At 43.6% G+C, this 24,531-nt stretch overlaps 1 protein-coding gene across 2 annotated transcripts in view; it reads left to right on the top strand.

Annotated features, from left to right (window-relative positions):
- The window catches only part of golgb1 (golgin B1), a 52,211-nt gene that overhangs the window by 7,711 nt on the left and 19,969 nt on the right, over positions 1-24,531 (top strand). Inside the window, exons 4-9 of one of the 2 annotated variants that reach the window (XM_060903806.1) lie at positions 419-541; positions 4,485-4,646; positions 15,953-16,075; positions 16,199-16,312; positions 16,393-17,116; positions 22,351-22,433. In XM_060903806.1, the coding sequence (XP_060759789.1) occupies positions 419-541; positions 4,485-4,646; positions 15,953-16,075; positions 16,199-16,312; positions 16,393-17,116; positions 22,351-22,433 (1,329 nt within the window). Of the gene's footprint in view, positions 1-418; positions 542-4,484; positions 4,647-15,952; positions 16,076-16,198; positions 16,313-16,392; positions 17,117-22,350; positions 22,446-24,531 lie in introns of both variants that reach the window. The other variant, XM_060903805.1, reaches the window with a different exon arrangement.

The raw sequence follows: 24,531 nt of genomic DNA, 5'->3' as shown, positions 1-24,531 counted from the left end.
ATGGAAGGACGCAGAGGTTAGGGAGCTGATTTCCATTTGGGGGGATGCAGCTATTCAAGCTAGATTGGATGGGTCATACCGCAACCGGGCGGTTTTACTTCCGTAAACACTGGCCATGCTCACTGCGTGTGACGTCGTCGTATCCTGCAATGCGCATGCGGAACACTTTTAGGTCGCTTTTCGTTCATACTGAGGATCACATACAAGTCGCATATATTTGTTAATGTGAACGACCTCACAAAAAAATCGGATTTCACAAAAAAATCGGAATTGAGCATTAAGCCTTGCAGTGTGAACGTAGTGTTACATACTTTTTTTTTTTTGGACTCTGAGAACAGCAGTGTGTTTAGGGACCATAAAAGCATTTTTTTTTTCCCATATCAATGTGTGTGTGTGTGTGTGTGTGTGTGTTTTATAGGAGGAGAAGGAGCAGGGTGAAGCAAAGTTCACCAAACTGAAACTGCAGGCGAAAGCCAAGATGGCTGCTCTGAATAAACAGATTGCTGAGCTGAAAGGTCAGGAGGGACTGAACACCAGTCAGGTGTGTCAACACTGCACACAAATAAACACTCACGAACATTGTTTAGTCTCAAACCATGAAAAAAATTTTTTTTCTGTTCTTTACTGACTTAAAGTGCATATCACGGGTAAATTCAGGAGCAAGATCAATGTAATTCTCCTATTTTATATTAAACTTTGGTCAAATATCTGTCACATTTTGTGCTTTTTTTTTACCTTGCACAATACCAGAAAAATTCAGTTGAAATCGAGCCATTTGAGGCGAATTGGTCCGCCTCTGAAAAAACTCGGCATTTGGATTTCCCGGCAAACACTGATTTTCGTGACATCACATGTGGGACGCCTACCTCTGAATCCTACGTCAGCGCTGGTTTGTTGATGAGAAAACGACCTGGTGGTTTTCTGCAAATTTCTTCAACGTTACCACGTAATTATTAAAATGGTGAACAGATGTATCGTAGGAGGGTGTAGCAACACCAATCATGATGGGATTAGTACTCATCGTTTCCCAAAAGACCGGACAATGAGAGAGAAATGGGAGCGCTTCGTGCGAGGCACCCGGAAAAAGCCGAGGACCAAAGCAGATGGTGATGCTAGCAGCTCCAAGTCCGGGCAACATAAGACGGTCTTTATGGAGAAATGTCCCGGGTTACACCAGCGGTAGTTCACGTAAATGACGAGTCCCCCACCTTTGCCTTTCCCGCATGCTTTAGTGTCTCTGTCGGATTCACTGCTGTGAGAGCCCCGCAGGTCCACGTTAGCATCCGGTACAAGGTGCGTTACCCATGTCTCCGTAAAAATAAATAAGCCGCTCTACCGGTAAATCCGCTGGTTGTTCAGTGCGGATAGCCCGTCGACCTTATTCGGCAGTGAGTTCACATTCCCCATGATAACGGAGGGAATGGATGGTTTGTAGCGCCGCCGGTTGTCCGCTAGCCTAGCCTTTAGCTTAGCTCCAGCTTTGCAGCCACTGGGTTTCCTCCTCAGCTCGGCCGGGACGGGGTGTCGTATCCCGGCTCGTCCCATTGTTTTCAGGGCCAGCAGCTCCTCTCTTGAATAAGCGAGAAAGCTGGCTCCTGGTTGCGTCTCATCTCATCTCATTATCTCTAGCCGCTTTATCCTGTTCTACAGGGTCGCAGGCAAGCTGGAGCCTATCCCAGCTGACTACGGGCGAAAGGCGGGGTACACCCTGGACAAGTCGCCAGGTCATCACAGGGCTGACACATAGACACAGACAACCATTCACACTCACATTCACACCTACGGTCAATTTAGAGTCACCAGTTAACCTAACCTGCATGTCTTTGGACTGTGGGGGAAACCGGAGCACCCGGAGGAAACCCACACGGACACGGGGAGAACATGCAAACTCCGCACAGAAAGGCCCTCGTCGGCCACGGGGCTCGAACCCGGACCTTCTTGCTGTGAGGCGACAGCGCTAACCACTACACCACCGTGCCGCCTAAATCCATAATAGTAATTAGAAAAAATATGATTTATGCAACAATAGATAGAGGAGCATTGATACATGAATCCATGGGTTTAGAAGCTCAGGCGACAGTTCCATATTTCCATGCAAAATCGCTAGCTGCTAAACTTGGTCTACACAGACTGTGCACTGAACCCATGCAGGGTCTCGCACCCTGCTCGCGGATCCGCACGTGACGTCACGAATCTGGCTCCAGACTCCCTTGGGATTTTTCCAGACACGTTTTGTTATTTTATTTTTTTCTGCTGTAGACAGATGGCCTTGTGCAAAATTACCCTTCTGGATGAGTGTGTAAAGGGACATGCTTTCATATAAAAAAAACACGAAATTGGTCCAGGATATGCACTTTAAGCTCATTACAATTTAACACCAGTCTCTAAACACTTCCTTACTGAGTAATGTGTGCTGTGAGGTAATACACTGACATTTTAACTCACGAGTGGTTTGAGGTTTTGGTGTTTTGATGGTGAATGGTGTTTCTGGTTGTGAGTGTTGGCCTTTGATGGAGAAAGTTGCTTTGTGTTTGAATGTTGGTGTTAGTGTGTGATGGTGTTTGTTGTGTGATGGAACTCAAACGTTGGTGTTTGATGGAGACTCAAGTTGATCTTTATTGACATCGCGGCCATTTACGGTGTACAGTACACGGTGAGAGGAAAGAACATTAGTCCTTGGCCCAAGGTGCAAGAGACGTGAACGCTAGTGTTTGATGGTGAATGTTGGTGCTTGAAGGCAGTGTTGTAGTCGAGTCACTAAACCTCGAGTCCGAGAACAAGACTCCAACTGCACAATTTGACGGCAGCTGTTTTAGCACCATTAACATTAGTTTGTTCCTGAACTTGCCGTATGAACAGGTGAATGTGCTTCTCTTTGTCAGGGGGTGTGAAGTATTCTGTCAGAGATGGTTGGGAGACGGATGTAAGCGCAGAAGGTGTGTTTATTAATACAAGTGACGACAATCCAGAATGGCAGGCAAAATTGTAAAACGGTGAAACAGGCAATAGGTTGAGCGAGGCACAAACAGGCTATCGTAGACTCGGCAGAATCAAAGACGAGAAACAGGAAATCAGGGATCAGGAAACCAAACAAGGAAATAAGGCTCGGTAATGTGTCAGCAACGCAACTCAATACTTCGCAAAGTGTGTTTTCACAGTTTTTATGTAGGTGCGCTGATTGATTGTGCCTTAATCCTGTGCAGGTTTGAGTCGTTTACGGAATTTGCATGTTCTCCCCATGTCCGCGTGGGTTTCCTCCGGGTGCTCCGGTTTCCCCCACAGTCCAAAGACATGCAGGTTAGGTTAACTGGTGACTCTAAATTGACCGTAGGTGTGAATGTGAGTGTGAATGGTTGTCTGTGTCTATGTGTCAGCCCTGTGATGACCTGGCGACTTGTCCAGGGTGTACCCCGCCTTTCGCCCGTAGTCAGCTGGGATAGGCTCCAGCTTGCCTGCAACCCTGTAGAACAGGATAAAGCGGCTAGAGATAATGAGATGAGAATGAGAGAAATATCTTACACCAAATTATTATTGGATGTTACAAAAAATAAAGAAAAAAATCAGAGTCCTCGTCTCCAATTTCCGAGTCCGAATGCAGTTAATGCACGAGTCCGAGTCATCAGTGCGCAAGTCCAAGTCAAGTCACGAGTCCTTAAAGTTAGGGCACGAGTCAGACTCGAGCGTGCGTCCTGGACTCAAGTACAACAAGCCTGCTTGATGAAGACCGTTGGTGCTTGATGAAGACCTTTGGTGCTTGATGAAGACTGTTGGTGCTTGATGAAGACCTTTGGTGCTTGATGAAGACCGTTGGTGCTTGATGGGGTTTGAATGTTGGTGCTTGATGAAGACCTTTGGTGCGTGCTGGGGTTTGAATGTTGGTGCTTGATGAAGACCTTTGGTGCTTGATGGGGTTTGAACGTTGGTGCTTGATGAAGACCTTTGGTGCTTGATGGGGTTTGAACGTTGGTGCTTGATGAAGACCTTTGGTGCTTGATGGGGTTTGAACGTTGGTGCTTGATGAAGAACGTTGGTGCTTGATGGGGTTTGAATGTTGGTGCTTGATGAAGACCTTTTGGTGCTTGATGGGGTTTGAACGTTGGTGCTTGATGGGGTTTGAACGTTGGTGTCTTATGGAAAACGTTGGTGTTTTATGGAGAATGGTGGAGGTTGAATATTGGTGCTTGACGGTGAACGTCAGTGTTTGATAAATAATGTGGGAATTTGTTTGAAGAATCTGTGTTTGTGGGTGTTTGATAATGAATGTTGGTGTTAAGTGAACGTCAGTATTAGAAGTTGCCCCTTTTTGTTTTTGATGGTGTTTTCTAGCGTTGACTTAACACCATGCTTTAGCAGTGTTCAGTTGTTCTGTCTCTGGTCACACAGACTCTCACTGACGCCCAGTAAGTTTCTTACACCTCTCCCAGCCTCCACACTGTAGCCGTGTGTGTGTGTGTGTGTGTGTGTGTGTGTGTGTGTGTGTGTAGAGTTCAGAGAGCTCCTTCACTCTGCCTTCTGGCTTGGAGGAGGAGCTCCAGAAGTTAAGAGAGAAGTTAAGTCAGGAGGAGTCGTCGACTCGAAGCCTGCGAGAGCAGCTGAGTGTCTCGGAGCAGCGGGAGAGAGAGAGAGAGGCGGAGCACGCGGAGCAGGTGGGTCTTTAATCCTGGGCTTTGATATCTTATTTACAGAAGAAGAAATGCGTGCACAGTCGGTTTTCACCTGCTATATGGAGGCTGTTTGTTGAGTGTGAATTTCTTCTTTTGGTTTGGTTTCACACTGCGCACGATGAAACCGACCAAGAACAGAAATGATGAGATCATTCTAAAAATATCAAGTTAGAGTTTTACAGACCCAGAGCGCTTTTCTTCAGCACTGCAGGACTCAGTGAGAGGATCTAACCCCTGGGGATCTCCTCCAGAACTTCATACCTTCATTTCTGTTTGCAGTCACACCGCCAGTAGGATCGCTGGAGTGATGTCAGTCAGCTTGCTCGCGTGATGTAAGCAGGAGATACTAGCGAAGAGTTTTATATTTCACTTAGATGTGATAAAATCATGCCGTATTTCCTCCGTCACAGATATGCTCAATAAAGCCTGGACTTCACCGCTGGTCCATTTGTACATTTTTTTTTAAATACTTTATTTATAGTTTACAAGTTTTTACAAAGACAATAACAGGACATACAGGAGAAAAAAAAAACAGTAACAAGACCAAAAAAAAAAAAGGGCTGCCAGACAACTCAAAAGATAGCTATTCTGTTCAGACAGAGTTGTCGCAATATCAGTATCTCCAGAGCAAGGTACTGTAAAATTACATGAATAAGTGAATCCAATCCGGCACCATACTACATATTTATATAGCCAGATAAGTCAAAGTTCCTGTGGTTATCGGGTGATGTGGCACTGTACCAAAAAAGGTCCCCATGTTCTCTCAAGTCTGCTTCGTGCATTGGGTTGCAGACGGAGTTTTTCCATCTGTATAATGGACAACATTTCCTTCAGCCAGTGTGTAAAACTAGGTGGAGAAGTGGACTTCCAGGTCAGAAGAATGAGTTTCTTAGCCACCACCATTCCTATCTGCCAAGCCATCTGCACGTTGCATGGTAGCTCTAGACACTGCAGAGCATCCAAAGATGGCCAGGTCGTGGTTAGGCTGAATGTCTTTAGAATAGGCTAGCGAAAGCCTCTCAGAGATTGCAGTCCAGAAACTATGCAGAATTGGGCAGGACCAGAATAGATGCGCTAGTGAACCCTCAGCTGAACAACACTTGTCACATACAGGAGACACCGATTGAAAGACCAGACCCTCCAGGATTTTGCGATGTTGCGATTTGCAACTTCAACGCAAATTCAACCAATCCCCGCGAATTCAGGGCGGTGTTGCAATTATATCCAATCACCGCAACTTTCCCGCAAATTTGACCAATCGTTGGCGTCGTCTTGAGGTGACGTCGACAAACTACCTTCCGCCTTACTTCCGTGTATATGTTCAAGAGAAGCAGCATGTGCCAGATGTTTAGCCAGATTGGGCCGTTTTAAGTGCATTTTGGCGGGTTTTGAACATATTTTGGGCTGGAAAACGTCAGCAGTATCTGGCAATCACTGCATGTGCGAGTCAGTGTTTATGTAGGCTTAAATTCTGTTACTGAAAGTGTGTTATGTTTACAGTGAAGGACTGTGTGCACTTTATTTTTTTTACTTAATACAAGAAATTAACGGATGCCAACATTTTTGCCAAAATGGTATTTTATTTTCCATTGTTTAGGCAGCTTCAGCATCATACTGTGAGATTCTGTTCAAATTGTTTTTTTCTTCTATGAAGCCTGAGCCATTTATTTTATTAGTTTATAATTGTTTAATTTAGTCTTCAGGAGAGACTGCCTGCACACAGTACTAGTATTAATAGTTTTTTTTCTTACATGAAAGCTGAGGCATTTATATTATATTTTAAGGTAACTTCATGTTGTGCTGTGAGGTTCTCTGCACTTTAACTTTTGAACCAACAGGTGCATTTGGATAAGTAAAGCCTATTTTTCTGCATTTTTGTAGTCCTGGTAATCTTTTATATTGGTAAAGATGTTTATAGGACCATTTCTCAGTGTCTGTTTTTTTTAATCAATAGTTTTTCAGTAATAACTTAATATTTAACATATCACTCAATTTTAATCACAAAAAGAGAAAATCACAATTTCTCGAAACTTTCACTTCCTCCCGCAATGTAATCGCAACAAAAACCTAAAAAACCACCGCAACTTTCATCGCAACCATTAAATACCATACAGGAGCCACACTGAATAATTAGACAACAACAGTTAATCAGTGGAGGATATATATTCAAAGTTAATAATTAAAAAATGAAAAAAAAAATATAATTTTTATTTTCTGGTTTTCAATTTCTCATAAATTAATGATTGATGGAGTCCAATTTTTTTCCGCAGTGAATAGATTTTTGTGTTAAAGGTCCCATGGCATGGTGGTTTGTTGATGCTTTAAACGGGCTCATGGAGGTTTCCGGATGTTATATCCGCAGCCTTTCTCGAAATGAACCCTCGGCACGTAGATATAGCCTCCTGGGAGAAAGCCCCATTTCAGCGCTTTTCCCAGTGCGTCGTTTTGCTAATGAGAAGCAGGAGGTGGGGAAGGGTAGAGGGTGGGGGCGGGTCTTATCATTAATATTCATGACATGTAAACGTGTTACCTCTGATTGGCTAACAGCACTGTGACGCTACCTCCAGTGGGTCAGAACAAGCGGATGTGGGTGTCTTACTATGGCGAGAGAGAAGGAACAAACCGCGAAGGGAAAAATACCGCGCGCTGACGTCATTAAGGTGCAACGCGAGGAAATAAAATAAATTCAACAAATGTTTGGGTTTTTACTGAACAAACAAACAAATAAAATGAACGAGTGACTTAAAAAAAAGAATGTGGGTGTCTTTGTAAAAACTGTTTTGATTGGCTATTATAACAGAGCATGCTGCATGCTTTTTGGTTTTGTAGCGCAGAGTACCTGGCTAACTGCAGGGAGCAGTTAGCTGCACAGCTAATGTAGCCATTGCAAGGCTAACGTGGCACCGATTTTAAAACACGGCAAAACGACGTAACAGTTCTACACTTACTTGTTCGGTGTTTGTGGCTGATGCGGCAGGGATGCTTGGTACGGACCCAGGCTTCAGTGACAGTTAATGTGCAAAACCTGCCCTGTACTGTCCCAAGTTGTGGAAACATTCATCAGGAAAATGCTTCTGACAAACATACACCGTCTTAGGTAGACTCGACGGCGTATTATTGGAGTAAATAAAATTAAGCCACTGCGTCTTCAGGGGCTCTCCCGTCGGCAGTAAAAACAGACTCCTTTCTGTGTTGTCACATCCATGTACAGCGCAACTTCCATGTTTGGTGGCAACTTTTGAGCTGGGCGGGCAATCCATACAGTGGGTGGGAATCCAGAGGGGGGGCGTTGGGATCATCTCCCTTGCTGACGTAGGCAAGGGAAGAGTTTATCAACGCGCCGTTTTGACGCGCCATTCTCAAATGTTGGGCATAGTTTGGTTTACACATTATGAAATTTCTAGCCACTGGGGTGACTTAAGAAGGTCAGAGGAACTCATTTTAACGTTAAAAAACCTCAGAAAGTGAAAATTTCATGCCATGGGACCTTTAAAGGAACAGTCCACCGTATTTCCATAATGAAATATGCTCTTACCTGAATTGAGACGAGCTGCTCCGTACCTATCCGAGCTTTGCGCGACCTCCCAGTTAGTCAGATGCAGTCCGACGCGCTGTCACTCCTGTTAGCAATGTAGCTAGGCTCAGCATGGCCAACGGTATTTTTTGGGGCTGTAGTTAGATGTGACCAAACTCTTCCGCGTTTTTCCTGTCTACATAGGTTTATATGACCAGTGATATGAAACAAGTTCAGTTACACAAATTGAAACGTAGCGATTTTCTATGCTATGGAAAGTCCGCACTATAATGACAGGCGTACTAACACCTTCTGCGCGCTTCGGCAGCGCACTGATATCTGAGCTCCGTATCAATGCGCTGCCGAAGCGCGCAGAAGGTGTTAGTACGCCTGTCATTATAGTGCGGACTTTCCATAGCATAGAAAATCGCTACGTTTCAATTTTTTTAACTGAACTTGTTTCATGTCACTGGTCATATAAACCTATGTAAACAGGAAAAACGCGGAAGAGTTTGGTCGCATCTAACTACAGCCCCAAAAAATACCATTGGCCATGCTGAGCCTAGCTACATTGCTAACAGAAGTGACAGCGCGTCGGACTGCGTCTGACTGACTGGGAGGTCGCGCAAAGCTCGGACCGGTACGGAGCAGCTCGTCTCAATTCAGGTAAGAGCATATTTCATTATGGAAATACGGTGGACTGTTCCTTTAAAGTAATTCTGGTGAAATTAGTTTATTACAAATAGTTTGTGGGGGTATTTTCTCAAATTTTTCTTTGGATAAGTCAACTTCACATTCGGACAAGTAAATTTCCTTTCAACTTGCCCGACAGGACAAGTGGTTTCAAAAGTTAATGTAGAGCCCTGAAAGATACGGTTTAATTTTGTTTTAGAGTAGTGTAGTCTATGCATCACCTTATATTGAATTAACCTGTAGCATGAGTTAATAGAATAAGAGTGGACCCAGGACATTGCCCCCTCCCAGAACTCTGGTGATATCTCTGAGTTCAGTTCGCGGGCCCAGGCGTCTCTAATGTGATCTGAGGAAATAGTAGTAGTAAAGCAGTTCACAAATTTTGATACCAGCTGCTTCGAATCTGGTGGGAGTAGTAGATATTCAAGGAAAGGATGAGTGGTAGGAGTGAATTCAAACTGTGGGTAACTTTCCTTAGTGTAATGTCTGACTTGAAGATATCGAAAGAAATGTGAATTTGGAAGGTTGAACTTAGTCCTTAATGGAGTAAAAGATGCAAATTTGCCGTCAATGTACAGATCTAAAAATGTTCTGATACCCCTCTCTCTCCAGACCATAAACACCCCTGTCTAGACTAGCTGTCCAGGCTTGAATGAATGATTCTGACATATAGGAGCATAAAGGGAAACATTGGGAATCTGGCAGGCCGCCTTTATCTGACTCAGTATTCGCAAGGGATGCTTTAGAGTAAAATTTTGTTTGATTGACTCGTCTACCAGGGCAGAGCCAGAAAACAGAAGGGCAGGAAGTGAAGAATTTTTGACTGCAGAGACTTCTAGTTGTAACCACGAAGGGCTCCTATCAATCAGTTCGCCTCCACTTTTCCAATCGGTAAGAGCCCTGGAGTTAGCTGCCCAATAGTAGGGTTTAAAAATAGGCAGACCAAGGCCACCCTTCTTAAGAGGTTTGTGTAGGTGGGCCTCGGATATCCTGTGTGATTTGTAGCCCCACACAAAGGGCAATATAATAGAATCAAGCTTCTTAAAAAAGGATGCAGTTAAATACACAGGCAGGTTTTAAAAGAGATAAAGAAACTTAGGTAGGCTCACCATTTTAATAGCATCAACCCTTCCAGTCATGGATAAGAGCAGTGTCCTCCAGGACTCGATACTCACACTGAGTTTCTCTAATGCTTCTATGAAGTTAACTCTGAAAAGATGCTTTGGGTTACTTGTCAGTTTCAGACCCAGATAAGAGAAACAGTCCTTCACTACTCTGAAAGGCAACTTACTCAGGTAGTCCTCAGTAAATTGATCCACTAAGGGTAGAAATTTGCTCTTTTGCCAATTTATGATATAACCAGAAATCTTCCCGAAGGAATATAATCCAGTAGGATGGGGATAGAGACTACTGGGTCAGCTAAACAAATAAGGAGATCGTCTGCGTAAAGGGTCACTCGGGTCTCAATGTCACCCAACTTGATGCCTTTAATGTCCGGATGACCCCTAATGCCAAGTGCCAACGGCTCCAATGCGATGTCAAACAGCAAGGGAGACAGTGGATGCCCCTGGCGAACGCCACATTGCAAGGAAAACGGGTTGGATTTATCCCCATTTGTGAGAATGAAGGATTTTGGATCTATGTATAATAATTTAACCCATTCTATGAATTTGTCGCCAAATCCAAACCTCCTTAAAGTCACAATTAAGTATGGCCACTCCATCATATCAAACGCTTTATGAGCATCTAAAGACAATATGGCAGCTCTGTTATCCTTGCCGTAAGTGGCATATAAAATATTGAGAATTTTGCGGACATTGCAGAAGGAGTACCTGCCTGGGATAAAACCAGTTTGGTCCGGGTGAATGATACTAGCTAGCTATATGCTTGCCCAAGCGGTTTGCTAATACTTTTGTGATTATTTTCAAGTCCTAGTTTAGGAGAGCAATGGGCCTGTAACTGCCAGGGTCTGTTTCATCTTTATCTTTTTTTAATAAAACACAAATATTTGTGGGCGGCACGGTGGTGTAGTGGTTAGCACTGTTGCCTCACAGCAAGAAGGTCTGGGTTCGAGCCCCGTGGCCGGCGAGGGCCTTTCTGTGCGGAGTTTGCATGTTCTCCCCGTGTCCGCGTGGGTTTCCTCCGGGTGCTCCGGTTTCCCCCACAGTCCAAAGACATGCAGGTTAGGTTAACTGGTGACTCTAAATTGAGCGTAGGTGTGAATGTGAGTGTGAATGGTTGTCTGTGTCTATGTGTCAGCCCTGTGATGACCTGGCGACTTGTCCAGGGTGTACCCCGCCTTTCGCCCGTAGTCAGCTGGGATAGGCTCCAGCTTGCCTGCGACCCTGTAGAACAGGATAAAGCGGCTAGAGATAATGAGATGAGACAAACCTGCCATTTGGATCAGTTATGAACGAGTGAAAACGGAAGGGAACAGATTTATGGAAAAGAATGGCAACACCTCTAGGCTTGGATGTAAAAGGAGACTGGTAGACCTGTGAAATCCATTTAGCTCTGAGTTTTCTATGCTGAGTGGCTTTAACATGCGTTTCCTGCAAGAATATTATGTCAGATTTCAGTGACTTCAAGTGTGCAAAAACATTACCTCGCTTTAGCGGGTGGCCTAAACCACGGACATTCCAAGAAACCAAGGCTATAGAATCAAGCGTGTTATTCATTTGTGATACTGTGAGGGAGCGACGAGATTAAACAATAAGAAACAAAAAGTAACATCATTGTAATAAAACCATGAAGTCAACATTAAGTTTGGCAACCAGCAAACAAAAAAAAAAAATCAAGTAAACAGTTCACAAATACGTGAACAGAACCCCCAACCAGTGCTTCCCCAAACGAAGCAAAGTTACCCTCATCCACACCAGGGACCACCGGGTGAAGAAAAAAAAAAACACCGGAGAAAAACACCTCCAACTCCCAGCCCCTCAGCGGCACGCACATTATAGAACAGATTTAAGCGTACAAAGAAAAACCGCCACAAAGTTCACTCAGTATACGTTTAGACTCTCTGCACTATCAAAATATAGCCCTTCAAAGTTTTTGGTCAACAAAGTTCTTAGCTTCTGCCGGGTTGCTGAATACCTTCACTTGATCCTGGTAATGGACATGGAGCCTGGCCGGGAAACGCAGCGAGTGGCGAATCTCCTTCTCCCTGAGCAGCTGAAGCACCTCGCGGAAGCTCTGCCGTTGCTCCATCACCTCTGCAGTGTAGTCGGGAAAGGTCAAAATACGCCGACCTCCATAATCCATCGATCGCTGTCTCCCGAGCCGCAGAATCTTTTTCTTTATCCTGTGCGAGGTGAACCTGTGCAATTATTGTACGGGGTCTGGAGCCAGGGCTCTACACTAACTTTTTTTTTTTTTTTTTCAGGAGCACACGTGCTCCTAAGTTTAAAAATTTTAGGAGCACAGGGAAAAAAATGGGGGCACAAGCACAAGTAGGTTTTCATTTTAAAGGTTTATTGCATTCCCCCCCCCCAGCTACCGTGGGAACCACCACAGTGCAAGACAGGGGCAATGCACGCAACTACAGACAGGGAGCAAGGCGCAGGCAGAACACACACACACTTGCAACAATACAGGCCGTTATTCGTTACACTATATTAGGTAGGCTATCCAGTGCTGGATTTACATACTTTGCAGTTTAACGTTTGATACATTTTAGAATGTTAAACTCGTCGTATCTGTGCTCAGTGCTTTCCTAAATTGTCAGCCGCAAGAAGCCCTCGCACGAATGCGCGTTTTTTTTTCGTCGTTCGCATGACGAAAAATTGGCTTGCAAATGCGAGTGAAATGTGCGCACTGTAGAGCCCTGCCTGGAGCCCTCCGGTGGTTTGGGCTGTTGGGTGCGGTGCGCCTGATCGATGACGACCGGCTTGTTAAAGATGTTATCTCCCAGCAGCTTGGGAATTAAATTGGAAACGAACTCGATGGGCCTCCCTTTCTCTTCGCCTTCGGGAACGCCGACAATCTTTATGTTGTTGCGCCTGGATCTCCCCTCCAGGTCCGAAAGCTTGGCCCGGAGCTTTTTATTTTCCTGCTGCAGCTCGGCAACTGAAGTTTCCACAGCATGGATGCGCTGTTCATGGTCCGCAGTCTGGTTTTCGTTGACGGACAGCCTCTCCGTGAGTGCTTTCTCGGCGGACAAAAGATTCTGGAAACTCAGCTCAAACTTGTCGAACCTCTCGTTAAAGGACTGCAGCAGCTTGTTTGACATTTTCTGCCAAATAAGTGGAAGCTCGTCTTCCTCCTCGGCTGATGACATGCCCGAAGGTTTCGTGCTAGCTTGATCCCGAATAGTACCGGTTTCTGTTAGCGAGCAAGTAGCCGCTTTTCCGCCTCGTGAAGTTTTAGTTGGCATGTCTGTGTTGCGCTTTCGGCAAACTCGAGGATGAACACAAGGCAAAGCCTTTAAGACAAAAAAATTAGTCTGGCATGCAAAAATGCGCTTTTAATTAGTACAATTCGGTGTGCCACGAGGAGCTCAGAAAAACACGTCTATTCTGTCCGCATGTCACAGCGCCCCCCCGTACATGTGTGTTTTTGTTTTTTTTGTTTTTTGTTTTTTTTAATGCTAACGTTCAGAGCTGCTGTTTACACGGCTAAAGTTTTACACAGATTTTTAAAAATAGCAGTTGCTGGTGCTGCATTGGCTGCATTCAGTGTGGACACAAGAGAGGGAACTTCCTCCGACTATGAAAACGTTCCTCCAGTCCAAAAGTGCCTTCTATGATATTTACAAAATAGGTAGAGGAGAAAAAAAAACCCCACTGCAATCCAAAATGCATGGCGTGTTCAATTCACTTCCTGCAGTCAAGTCGATTCACTTTCTCACTAGTGAGTCCAGAATGCTCAGGTGCTCTCGGCCCGAGTGTGAGTGGCGTGTCCTCCCTCACCTGCCTAAAGAACCGCACGAAGTCGGAACATGTTAGGGTTCTGTTCAAACACAGTAAACACTGCACTCGAGAAAGCAAACCCATTCAAATGGATCCGATCGGAAATGTTTTTTTGTATTCAACACGTTTCCGAAACCTTGCCCGATTTAATTCACGTATCCACGAAAGCCTGACTGATACTAATTTCAGTATTTAAGGATTTAAAAATATATCAGCCAGTATTCTTTTTATTTTATAATTTTTTTTTTTCAGAAACACGACATAAACAATTATTTCCCCTAACATTTTATGTAGTTATTTATGAGTCCACGCCAAGATAACATGACGGTTCTAAAACTATTCTGCTTGGATCAGCTGATTGTTGGGATGTTGCCCACAGTGTGCCCTCTGGTGGACAAACTACGCAACACCATCACTCAGAACATGGTTAAAGGAGAACTGAAGTCGTTTTTAAACTTGCTTTATTTCTTAATTAACATGTTATTCAATTACGTTTTCGGTATGTAATTGCAATTAAATATTATACTTATCGGCCTATTCGGTTTTTAGCCGTGTTGAATTTAGTTCATTTGGTCCACGGCAGGCGGCACGGTGGTGTAGTGGTTAGCGCTGTCGCCTCACAGCAAGAAGGTCCTGGGTTCGAGCCCCGGGGCCGGCGAGGGCCTTTCTGTGTGGAGTTTGCATGTTCTCCCCGTGTCCGCGTGGGTTTCCTCCGGGTGATCCGGTTTCCCCCACAGTCCAAAGACATGCAGGTTAGGTTAACTGGTGACTCTGAATTGACCGTAGGTGTGAATGTGAGTGTGAATGGTTGTCTGTGTCTATGTGTCAGCCCTGTGATGACCTGGCGACTTGTCCAGGGTGAACCCCGCCTTTCGCCCGTAGTCAGCTGGGATAGGCTCCAGCTTGCCTGCGACCCTGTAGAGGGATGAAGCGGCTAGAGATAATGAGATGAGATGAGATGGTCCACGGCAGGCGTCGCTTATCCGCGCGATCTTCACGAGACTTGTGCGAGACTTCGAAACTTCAAGTGTCAGCCAGGTGTCAGTGCCGCCATTTTGGAAACTGTTTTCCAAACGAAATATTGCACAAAAACGAGTTTAAATGACGATTACTGCATACTTTTTTCAGACTTTCCTGATTGCTATCAAAACAAATAAAACTTCCGGCTTGATTACATCAGCATTCGAAAGAGGGCGCGCACGTCTTTTGACAACCCCTGTGTCCGAAATCGCTCCCAACTCACTATATAGTGAGGACGCCGTTTTGTAGCGCTGTCCGAAACCTTAGTGAAGATTATTTACACCCTATATAGCGCACTCAAAGTATCCTACAATGCATCACGAAAAGTAGTGTACAACGATGGTCACTAACCAAAGCAATATATCCCATCATGCATTGCGGTTGCGCTGAAAGAAATCAAATTAAAAGTCTGAAATGTTATTTAATAAAAGTCAGCGGCGAAGACGAAAGTATTCAGCCTTGATTTAAAAGAACTGAAAGCTGCAGGGACTCTGTATTGATTAATGTGGGAAATGCGCTCAGTATAATATGGATTTATCACAAAAACACACGCATGTGTTTATTATTTTGAAACCCACCAGCCGACTGATTTGGCCCATTTTAATTGTGCGACAGTAATGACGTAAATACCAGCACGATGGACTAGTGTCCGGGAGCGTTTTTTCATTTTACCAATGAGCTCACTGTATAGAGGACTTTATAGAATTCCCTGCGTAGGGAGTAGGGAATAGTGAATGAGTGAGCGATTTCGGACACAGGGTTGGTCACTTTGATTTCCGCTGTACGTTTTACTTCCGTCCTACGATGTCTCGCACAGGTCTCAACGAATCTCGTTTACGGCCGTCGCTTTGACATACGGACTGATATATTACAGAGCATATTTCAAACACTCATAACTCGCTATAGCAGCGACAAAACAGCGATCAGAAATGCATTCCTATATTTAATAAAATGAGAAATAGAATTTTGATAATAAAAAAAAAATTTGCATTCAGTTCTCCTTTAAAGGATCCGTCTTCCATCTCGTGATTTATCAGTCAGGATCTAGTATCTACTCTTAGCTAACCTTCAGAGCTTTCTCTGCCTTGCTGTAGAATTTTTAAGACGTTGAACATGTTGAATTTTTTTTTTTTCTGATCCTTTGAACCCAGGTGCGAGTTCTGCAGGCTGTAGTAAAGGACAAAGACGTGCGGTTTCAGGAGCAAATCCAAAAGCACGAGGAGGAGCTGCTCCAGCTCAACACCCAGGCTTCGAATGACGCCGAGTTACAGCAGGTGATTACTCACTAGGCATTTTTTTTTTTCCACACCTGAAGCCCAAGAACCCAGTGTTTCAAGGAAGGGGGGATGGGCATCACTGTAGGATTCGCATCTAATTGACCTTCTTTATCTGTTAAGGCTCTGCGTGATTCCCAGAGGAGGATCGAGGAGCTGGAGGAATCCTTACGCTCTCGATCAGAAGTCCTGGAGATGTTACAGCAGGAGCTCAACAGTGCAGATCAACAGAAACAGGTGTAGAGATGTTCAGATAAAAAATGAGCTTCGTTTTATGACGTTGGACGACGTTTCTCATCTTCCCGTTTCTCGTCTAGATTCTGACTGCACAGTTCAGACAGATGGAGCAGGAGCTGGCTGAAGCCCACAAACTGACAGAACAGGAGAAGCAGCAATCAGCCACACATGCTGAGGAACAGCTCCAAGCACTGAGGAGCAACCTGGAGGCTTTAGAGAAGGAGAAAGAGAAGACGATCATGGCTCTTCAAGCAGAATTGTCCCAAAGGACATCGGAGCTGGACCAAGCGAAAGCAAGTCTGGATGAAAGGGATCGTAAAGGGAAGGAAGAGGAGGCTTGTATCGAGGCAGAGCTAACCACCCTGCGAGCCAACCTAGAAGCTTCCGAGAGACACCGAGAGGAGGTGACGAAGAAGCTGGAGGTCGAGGTTGAATGTCGAGTTGCTGAGCTGCACCTGTTACAAGAGAAGCTCGATGCGGTGGAAAGGGAAAGAGAGGAAGCGTCGCAGAGCGAAAGAGAGGAGTTGACACGGCTGCAGACAGAGCTCGCGTCCCTCAGAGAAAGGCTGGATGCAGGAACAGTGGAACAGGAAGCTGGGGTACAAGCCAAGCAAGCGCTGGAAAAGCTCTGGAAAGGACTTCAGTCTCTCAGCAGTGAAGGATCTGACGTAGAGATGGCCGTCCCAGAAGATCCTGCGCAAGTTCTGCCTGTTTTAGAAACTAGATTGGACAACCTGAGAGCAGAACATCTGGAGAGAGAAGAGCGGATGTCTCAAATCAGCATCGCCATAGAAACTCTGCAAGGTATAGAACCAGAAGAACCAAGAGAACTCGTCCTTGGGCAGATGAATGAACATCTGTACAAACATCTCTTCTCTTCTTACCCCAGAGATGTTTGTTTATGGTGTACAATTTTTATTTCTTTAGACACGAATGTAGCCAAGTCTCGAATTTAGCTCCGTTAGAGCCGTAGCTCCAGGCCTGCCAACCTCCGCGCGCTTTATCATCAGAGTACGCAGCTACGAGCACAAATACGTCAAAACACCAGTCTTTTTTTTTTCCCCCTTTTCATAAAAATGGCAGATGAGCCAATTGATTCTAATGAATATGAAATGATTTTGACAGTGTAGATGTTTTGAACTTTTTGACTAGTAAATTAACTGACCCCCTAGAGGCCCCGCCCCCTTCCCCTAATCTCACATTAGTAATATTTTTGCTGCCGGTGCGTTTTGTTTTTCTTGTTTCTGAAAGCTCATTAATGCGAAATAAATTTGATCTATACACGTTCGATTTAGACAAGTATAGTTTATAGTTTCTTTTTTTTATTTTGGCTGCTGAAAATGGTGTATAAATAAATAAAAAAAAACCCGCACAAAAACCAACATGTTCGGTTTTTGAATAAACAACAAAAAGTATGGACATTTTAACTGAAAGGGGGGAAAAAACAAAACAATAATGAAAACCAGTTCACGGTTTCTATGAGGCGCTTCAGACAAGCGATTTCTAAAAGGACTATGATCAAATTCAGACTGTTATTATATGCTTACAGTGCTGAGCGTAAATGAGTGCACCCCCTTTGAAAAGTAACATTTTAAACAATATCTCAATGAACACAAACAATTTTCGAAATGTTGACTATTGGTGGGACATGGCGATTCATTTCCGCCAGTTCGTTCATGTCGGTCAGTTCAGCAAAGAAATTCGTTCGTTCAGTTCGTTCACTCGTTCATTTTGATGACGTCACACCAAAGCGGCACAACAATGGCTGTCGTCCGAAGTTTAGTTCATCTTGAGTGAACGAGAGGCGGCAGAGGTGCCATCCACAATAGATTTTCATACATTACAATGTGCTTGAGAAAAAGATGGAAGAAAAACATTATCCTTTGCATTATGCATTGCAGACTGTTTCATGCAGTTGTTCAAACCCATTAAGTAACACCCATTTTGCTCATATTCAACAGCAACGCTCATTACAAAGAACAAACCACTTTATTACAAATTGCATTAACATTAAAAAAACGAACACAGTATGCCGCGATCTCCAGAGCCACGTTCTTCATTGTTTATCACAGTCATGGAAACCGTTGCTATGCGCCCAGCCCAGTATGGCAGCAGGCAGGCTGGCTGCTGGCTGTTCGTTCGTTCGCGAACTGCTGAGCTCGTTCGCTGTGAACTGAAATGTATTGCTGAGTGAGAGCTCTAAATTGTAAACTAAAGACCTGGCATGTGTCAACGCTCTGATAATAGGGCTCAGATAGCCCTTAAAGAAGTAAAGTGGCGCTGCTCTGCACAGATCAAAATGCAAGTTGGACGCCCTTCTGCTACTGAACAGATCCTGCTGATTCGCCAACGACCAAGAACGAGAGGCAGCGCGAACTAGTTCTAGGCCCTGTCCACACGGCAACGGATTCAGGTGACTCCGATACAATTGCTTATCGTTTAGGCCTGGCGTCCACACGGCGCCGGCGTTTTGGGTGCCCAAAACGCAATCTTTTTGAGAACGGGTTCCAGAGTGGAAAGATCTGGCAACGTTGCCGTTGTGAAGTCGTCTGGATGAGTAAAACGGATTTGTTTACGATGACGTCACAACCACATGACTGAATGCTTCACGCCGGGTAGAAGTGTAACGAATATCACCAGGAAAAAGCCTTACAGAGCACTAGTGAGAGTGAAACACGAGCTTGGATATTATTATTATTATTATTATTATTATTATTATTATGTTCAGTGTTAGTTCACAGTAGTAATGCAAGAAGCAGAATAGTGACAGTAATAGTGAAGCAAAAACATGCAATTGTACAAACACTGCAGCTCTACAGCAAAATATTCATTTATAAAATGGTCTGATTCTTAACACCAGTAGTGCCAATGATCTCATTGCGATGCGATGCGAGTTGTCAAGAAATCCTATAACTTGGTTCATGAAACGCGCTTACAAAATATTTTCACTGTGAATATTTATTGTGTAATGCCTGGTGCAAAGTGAGAGAGAGAGAGAATAGCCCTTAGGGCAGAGTCAATCCCGCCAGCAAAAATAAGGGGAAAAAAGGAGCGATCTCACCTCTTCAGATGATGGTTTAAGTCCTACAGTACATTCCTCAAAAAAGGGCGTAGAAAAGCAAATTAATCCATCAACGTGTATCATTCAATTTATTCCGGACAATTAAAGACGCCGCCTTCCGCGTACGTCATCCTCGTCGCCATTTTGGAAAGGTCAAAGCGGAGAATAAAGATTAGCTGCGTTTAACTGTACCAACAGGTTTACCGTCCAAAGGAGATCACATGGGATTACCTTTCACAGGTGAGAAACAGCAAATTAATCCATCAACGTGTAGTATTCAATTTATTCCGGACCATTAAAGACGCCGCCTTCCGCGTACGTCATCCTCGCCGCCATATTGGAAAGGTCAAAGCGGAGAATAAAGATTAGCTGCGTTTAACTGTACCAACAGGTTTACCGTCCAAACGAGATCACATGGGATTACCTTTCACAGGTGAGACTGGAAAAATACTTTTCATTGTATTTGGTCATTATAATGTAATTTTACGAACAGATTTTCCTGACTTTGTGGCTAATATGAAGTCTCGCGCATAATAGTTTATGCGCATGCGTCCTTACTTCTATTCCCATACGAAAAAGAACAGTAAAGAACTTATAAGAGTTTACCACTGTCTTAGTAGTAAATCCTTATAAATATAAGGATAAATCCTTATAAGGATTTATAAATAAATATATATGCCATGTATGATTTACTCCTGAAAGTGGCCCATTTTGCATTTTCCTCATACTAGATTTTCATAAAAAATTTGTATGTATGAAGTGAACATTGTGCATGGTTTTTACAGATAATGTGTATGATGAATTACACCGTCTTTGTATGCTTCATGTAATGTTTGTAGTTTTAAATTATATTTTACAGTTTAAAATGTATATGCCTTTTATATGTAAATCCACATATGTTTGTGTTGGATTTACATATAAAAGGCATGTACATTTTAAACTGTAAAATATAATTTAAAACTACAAACATTACATGAAGCATACAAAGACAGTGTAATTCATCATACACATTATCTGTAAAAACCATGCACAATGTTCACTTCATACATACTAGATTTTCATAAAAAATTTGTATGAGGAAAATGCAAAATGGGCCACTTTCAGGAGTAAATCATACATGGCATATATATTTATTTATATTTATAAGGATTTACTACTAAGACAGTGGTAAACTCTTATAAGTTCTTTACTGTTCTTTTTCGTATGGGTTGTTCTGGTGTGTCCGAAGGGACCGTCTTACAGCGCCCCTAGAGGTGTGGCATGTGTATTGCATCGTTTTCAGCAAGCGTTGCGTTGCCATATGGACCTGATTTCTACTGATCGTTGCCCATTTGGAGGCGATATTTTTTTTAAATAACATCACGTTGCCGTTGTCGTGTGGATGTGGCCTAAGACAAGACAAAGTTTAATATAACATCTGTTTAACTTCTAACGTGAAAGTAAGGTTAATAATATAACTTAGATTACACATTTTTCAGTTTTACTCAAATTAGGGTGGTGCAAAAATGAGTACACCCCACAACATAAACTACTACATCTAGTACTTTGTATGGCCTCCATGATTTTTAATGACGGCACCAAGTCTTCTAGGCATGGAATGAACAAGTTGGCGACATTTTGCAACATCAATCTTTTTCCATTCTTCAACAACGACCTCTTTTAGTGACTGGATGCTGGATGGAGAGTGATGCTCAACTTGTCTCTTCAGAATTCCCCAAAGAAAATAATTTCTTTCCACCACGAAGGTGAAGGCTACAAGAAGATCAGCAAAGCTTTACTTATCAGTCAGAATACTGTAGCAAAAGTGGTACAAAAATTGAAGAAAGCTGGAACTGCAACCATCTCACAGAGACGTCCAGGTCATCCACGGAAGTTAACACCTCGACAGGAGCGTCTTCTGATGAGAAGGGTTGAAGAAAATCGGCATGCAAGTTCACTGCAGTTATCTAAAGAAGTAGAAAGCCAAACTGGGGTGACTATTTCCCGTGACGCAATACGGCGTACACTGCAGAGGAATGACGTGCAAGGATGCCGTCCACGAAAGAAGCCTCTCCTAAAGCCCAGGCACAAAAAAGCCCGCTTAGAGTTTGCCAGGGCCCATGCTGACAAAGATGAAGACTACTGGGACTCTATACTCTGGAGTGATGAGACCAAGAGAAATGTTTTTGGAACTGATGGCTTCAAAACTGTATGGCGAGGAATACAGAGAAAACTGCCTGGTGCCTACAGTGAAACATGGTGGTGGCAGTGTCCTTATGTGGGGCTGCATGAGTGCTGCTGGTGTCGGGGAGCTGCAGTTCATTGATGGCATCATGAATTCACAGACGTATTGCTCTATACTGAAAGAGAAGATGCTACCATCACTCGGTGCCCTTGGTCGTCGTGCACTTTTCCAACATGACTAAACACACATCTAAGGCCACTGTTGGATTTCTGAAGAAGAACAGGGTGAAAGTGATTCAGTGGCCGAGTATGTCTCCTGATCTGAACCCAATCGAACACCTATGGGGAATTCTGAAGAGACAAGTTGAGCATCACTCTCCATCCAGCATCCAGTCACTAAAAGAGGTCGTTGTTGAAGAATGGAAAAAGATTGATGTTACAAAATGTCACCAACTTGTCCATTCCATGCCTAGAAGACTTGGTGCTGTCATTAAAAATCATGGAGGCCAGACAAAGTACTAGATGTAGTAGTTTTTGTTGTGGGGTGTACTCATTTTTGCACCACCCTAATTTGAGTAAAACTGAAAAATGTGTAATCTAAGTTTATATTATTAACCTTACTTTCACGTTATAAGTTAAACAGATGTTATATTAAACTTGTCAACATTTTGGAAATTGTTTGTGTTCATTGAGAGATTGTTTAAAATGTTACTTTTCAAAGGGGGTGTACTCATTTACGCTCAGCACTGTATATAATACGTTACGCTTGTTTACCAGGATGAAATGTAATCAAAGTTCACTGTCATGTTTTCAGGACAGCTCGATAAAAGCACCGCGGAGGGAGTGGAGGCTGCAGTGAGGATTCAGCAGCTGGAACAGCAGCTTGCCGAGCGTCAGGTGAGCGATGAGGTAATGAGGAATCGAGACGTACAGTGTGTTGGGTCAGAGACTTGATGATAATCCGCTCGTTTCTTCTGTCTGTTACGTCTGATGGCCGCCTTCTGCTGCCCGAGCTCTTTATCAGTCTAGCCATGTTTACGATATTATACAATATAATATGAGGGCTGTTCCACAATCAGGGTTGTGTTTCTGAATAACGCCAACTAACTCCTGTAACTAGGACCTGTGTGTGTGTGTGTCTATATATTAGGGTAGTTCTTCAGTAACGGAATCACTTTCACAGTAAAACGTGGTCATTTTTATCCCCCGCTGGCTGAAAGGCCCGAATGGGGATTATGTCGTGGTGATGTCCGTCCATCCATCACAGGAAGGGTGCTCACCTTCTGAAATCAACTCCTCTCACAATTTTTGGACAAATTTCTCCAAGCTTGGCAAAAGGCCTTGACAGTTATACGTCTATTGAAATTTCGGTTAATTTGATGATGATGATGCCCTTTTGTCACTAGTCACATGTACCAGCGAAATTAGCCGTCAACCTGTCCGTACATATACAACATACAATTGACATAGGGTAGACAGGACAGGAAGACAGGGATAAAGATAAAAAGGAAATACAACATAAGGAGAGAAAAGGAAAAAAAAGGACCCCCCCACTATGCTCCTATCAGGAGTACAGTGTGGGAACATTTAAAAAAAACCTTTGCACATAAGCACACAACAACACAAGTACACTTTAAACATGGGACTTGAGGGGGGGAATCAGGGGTAAGGGGGGGAGGGGAGGAGGTAATCCAGCGCAAGCAAGCAGCCATCCACTCCTGCAGCCATGAAGGCGCTGATCACGCACCCGCTTGTCACACTGGGGGTAAAAAATGGCGACCGCGGAGAGTTAGAGAGAAATGCGAGGAATGAGAATGTCTCCCGGCAGCGACCTTCAGGGGGAAATGTTTCCTCAGCAATGGCCTAAGCCAAGGTCGGTGCTGTCTCAGGGCGCCGAATGTCAATAAGATATAATTCCATGCTTTTTTTAGTTTAGAAAGTAATGCAGGAAGAGTCTCTTCAAAAAGTACAGCAGACGAGACAAGACACAGAAGCACAAGCAGGGAAAAAAAGGAGGGAGAGGGAGAGCAGAAAATGCGACTGCCTTGCGTGGAAGCACGGAGAGAAAAAATTTGGGCAGATTTTCCCAGAGTTATGCTCTTGATTATTAACAAACTTGTACTTTGGCAATTTCATCAAGGTCTGCTTGCTTTCTGAAATCAATTTCCCTCACAATTTTTGGAGGAACTTCACGAAACTTGGCTGGGTTCTTTGTTATATGTCGGTAATACGCAGATTGTAATTTCGTTAAATTGGGTCGCATTTTACCAGAGTTACAGCCCTTGATTAACAAAATTATAATTTGACAATTTCATGTGTACGTTTTCCTTCTGAAATCAACTCCTCTAACAATTTTTGGACGAATTTCTCACAGCTTGGCAAAAGACCTTGTTATATGACGGTAATACGCATATTGCGATTTTTAATTTCATTTGTGAAAATTTTCCCAGAGTTTTGACCCTTGATTAAATAACTTGTGCTTTGACGATTTTCATGAGGGTGTACGTTCTTCTGAAATAAACTCCTCTCACAATCTGCGGACGAATTTCACCAAACTTGGTAGAAGGCTTTGTTATATGACAGTTATACGCATGTTAAAATTTCGTTTAATTTGGGCAAATTTTCCCGGAGTTATGCCCTTGATTATTAACAAACTTGTACTTTGGCAATTTCATCAAGGTGTGCTTGCTTTCTGAAATCAACGTCCCTCACAATTTTTGGAGGAATTTCACGAAACTTGGCAGGGTTCTTTGTTATATGTCGGTAATACGCATAGTGCAATTTCATTCAATTCAGTCGCATTTTACCAGAGTTATGGCCAAGTTGCCAGCGGGGGATCTCGTGCTCTCAGAGCACTCTTGTTTTAGTTGCAGTACTCAAGATAATGGTATTAAATAAAAATTTCACACTGTATGGGGTCTTTTGACCCTAAAAGAGCGTAGAAAAATTGGCTGTCTTTAACTCTGAACGCAAAATCTTTGTCTTTTATGAGGAA

The sequence above is a fragment of the Neoarius graeffei genome, chromosome 21 (genome assembly GCF_027579695.1).
Source record: "Neoarius graeffei isolate fNeoGra1 chromosome 21, fNeoGra1.pri, whole genome shotgun sequence".
Classification (NCBI taxonomy): Eukaryota; Metazoa; Chordata; class Actinopteri; order Siluriformes; family Ariidae; genus Neoarius; species Neoarius graeffei.
Note: the sequence above shows the minus strand (reverse complement) of the source record. Positions and strands in the feature narration are given on the sequence as shown.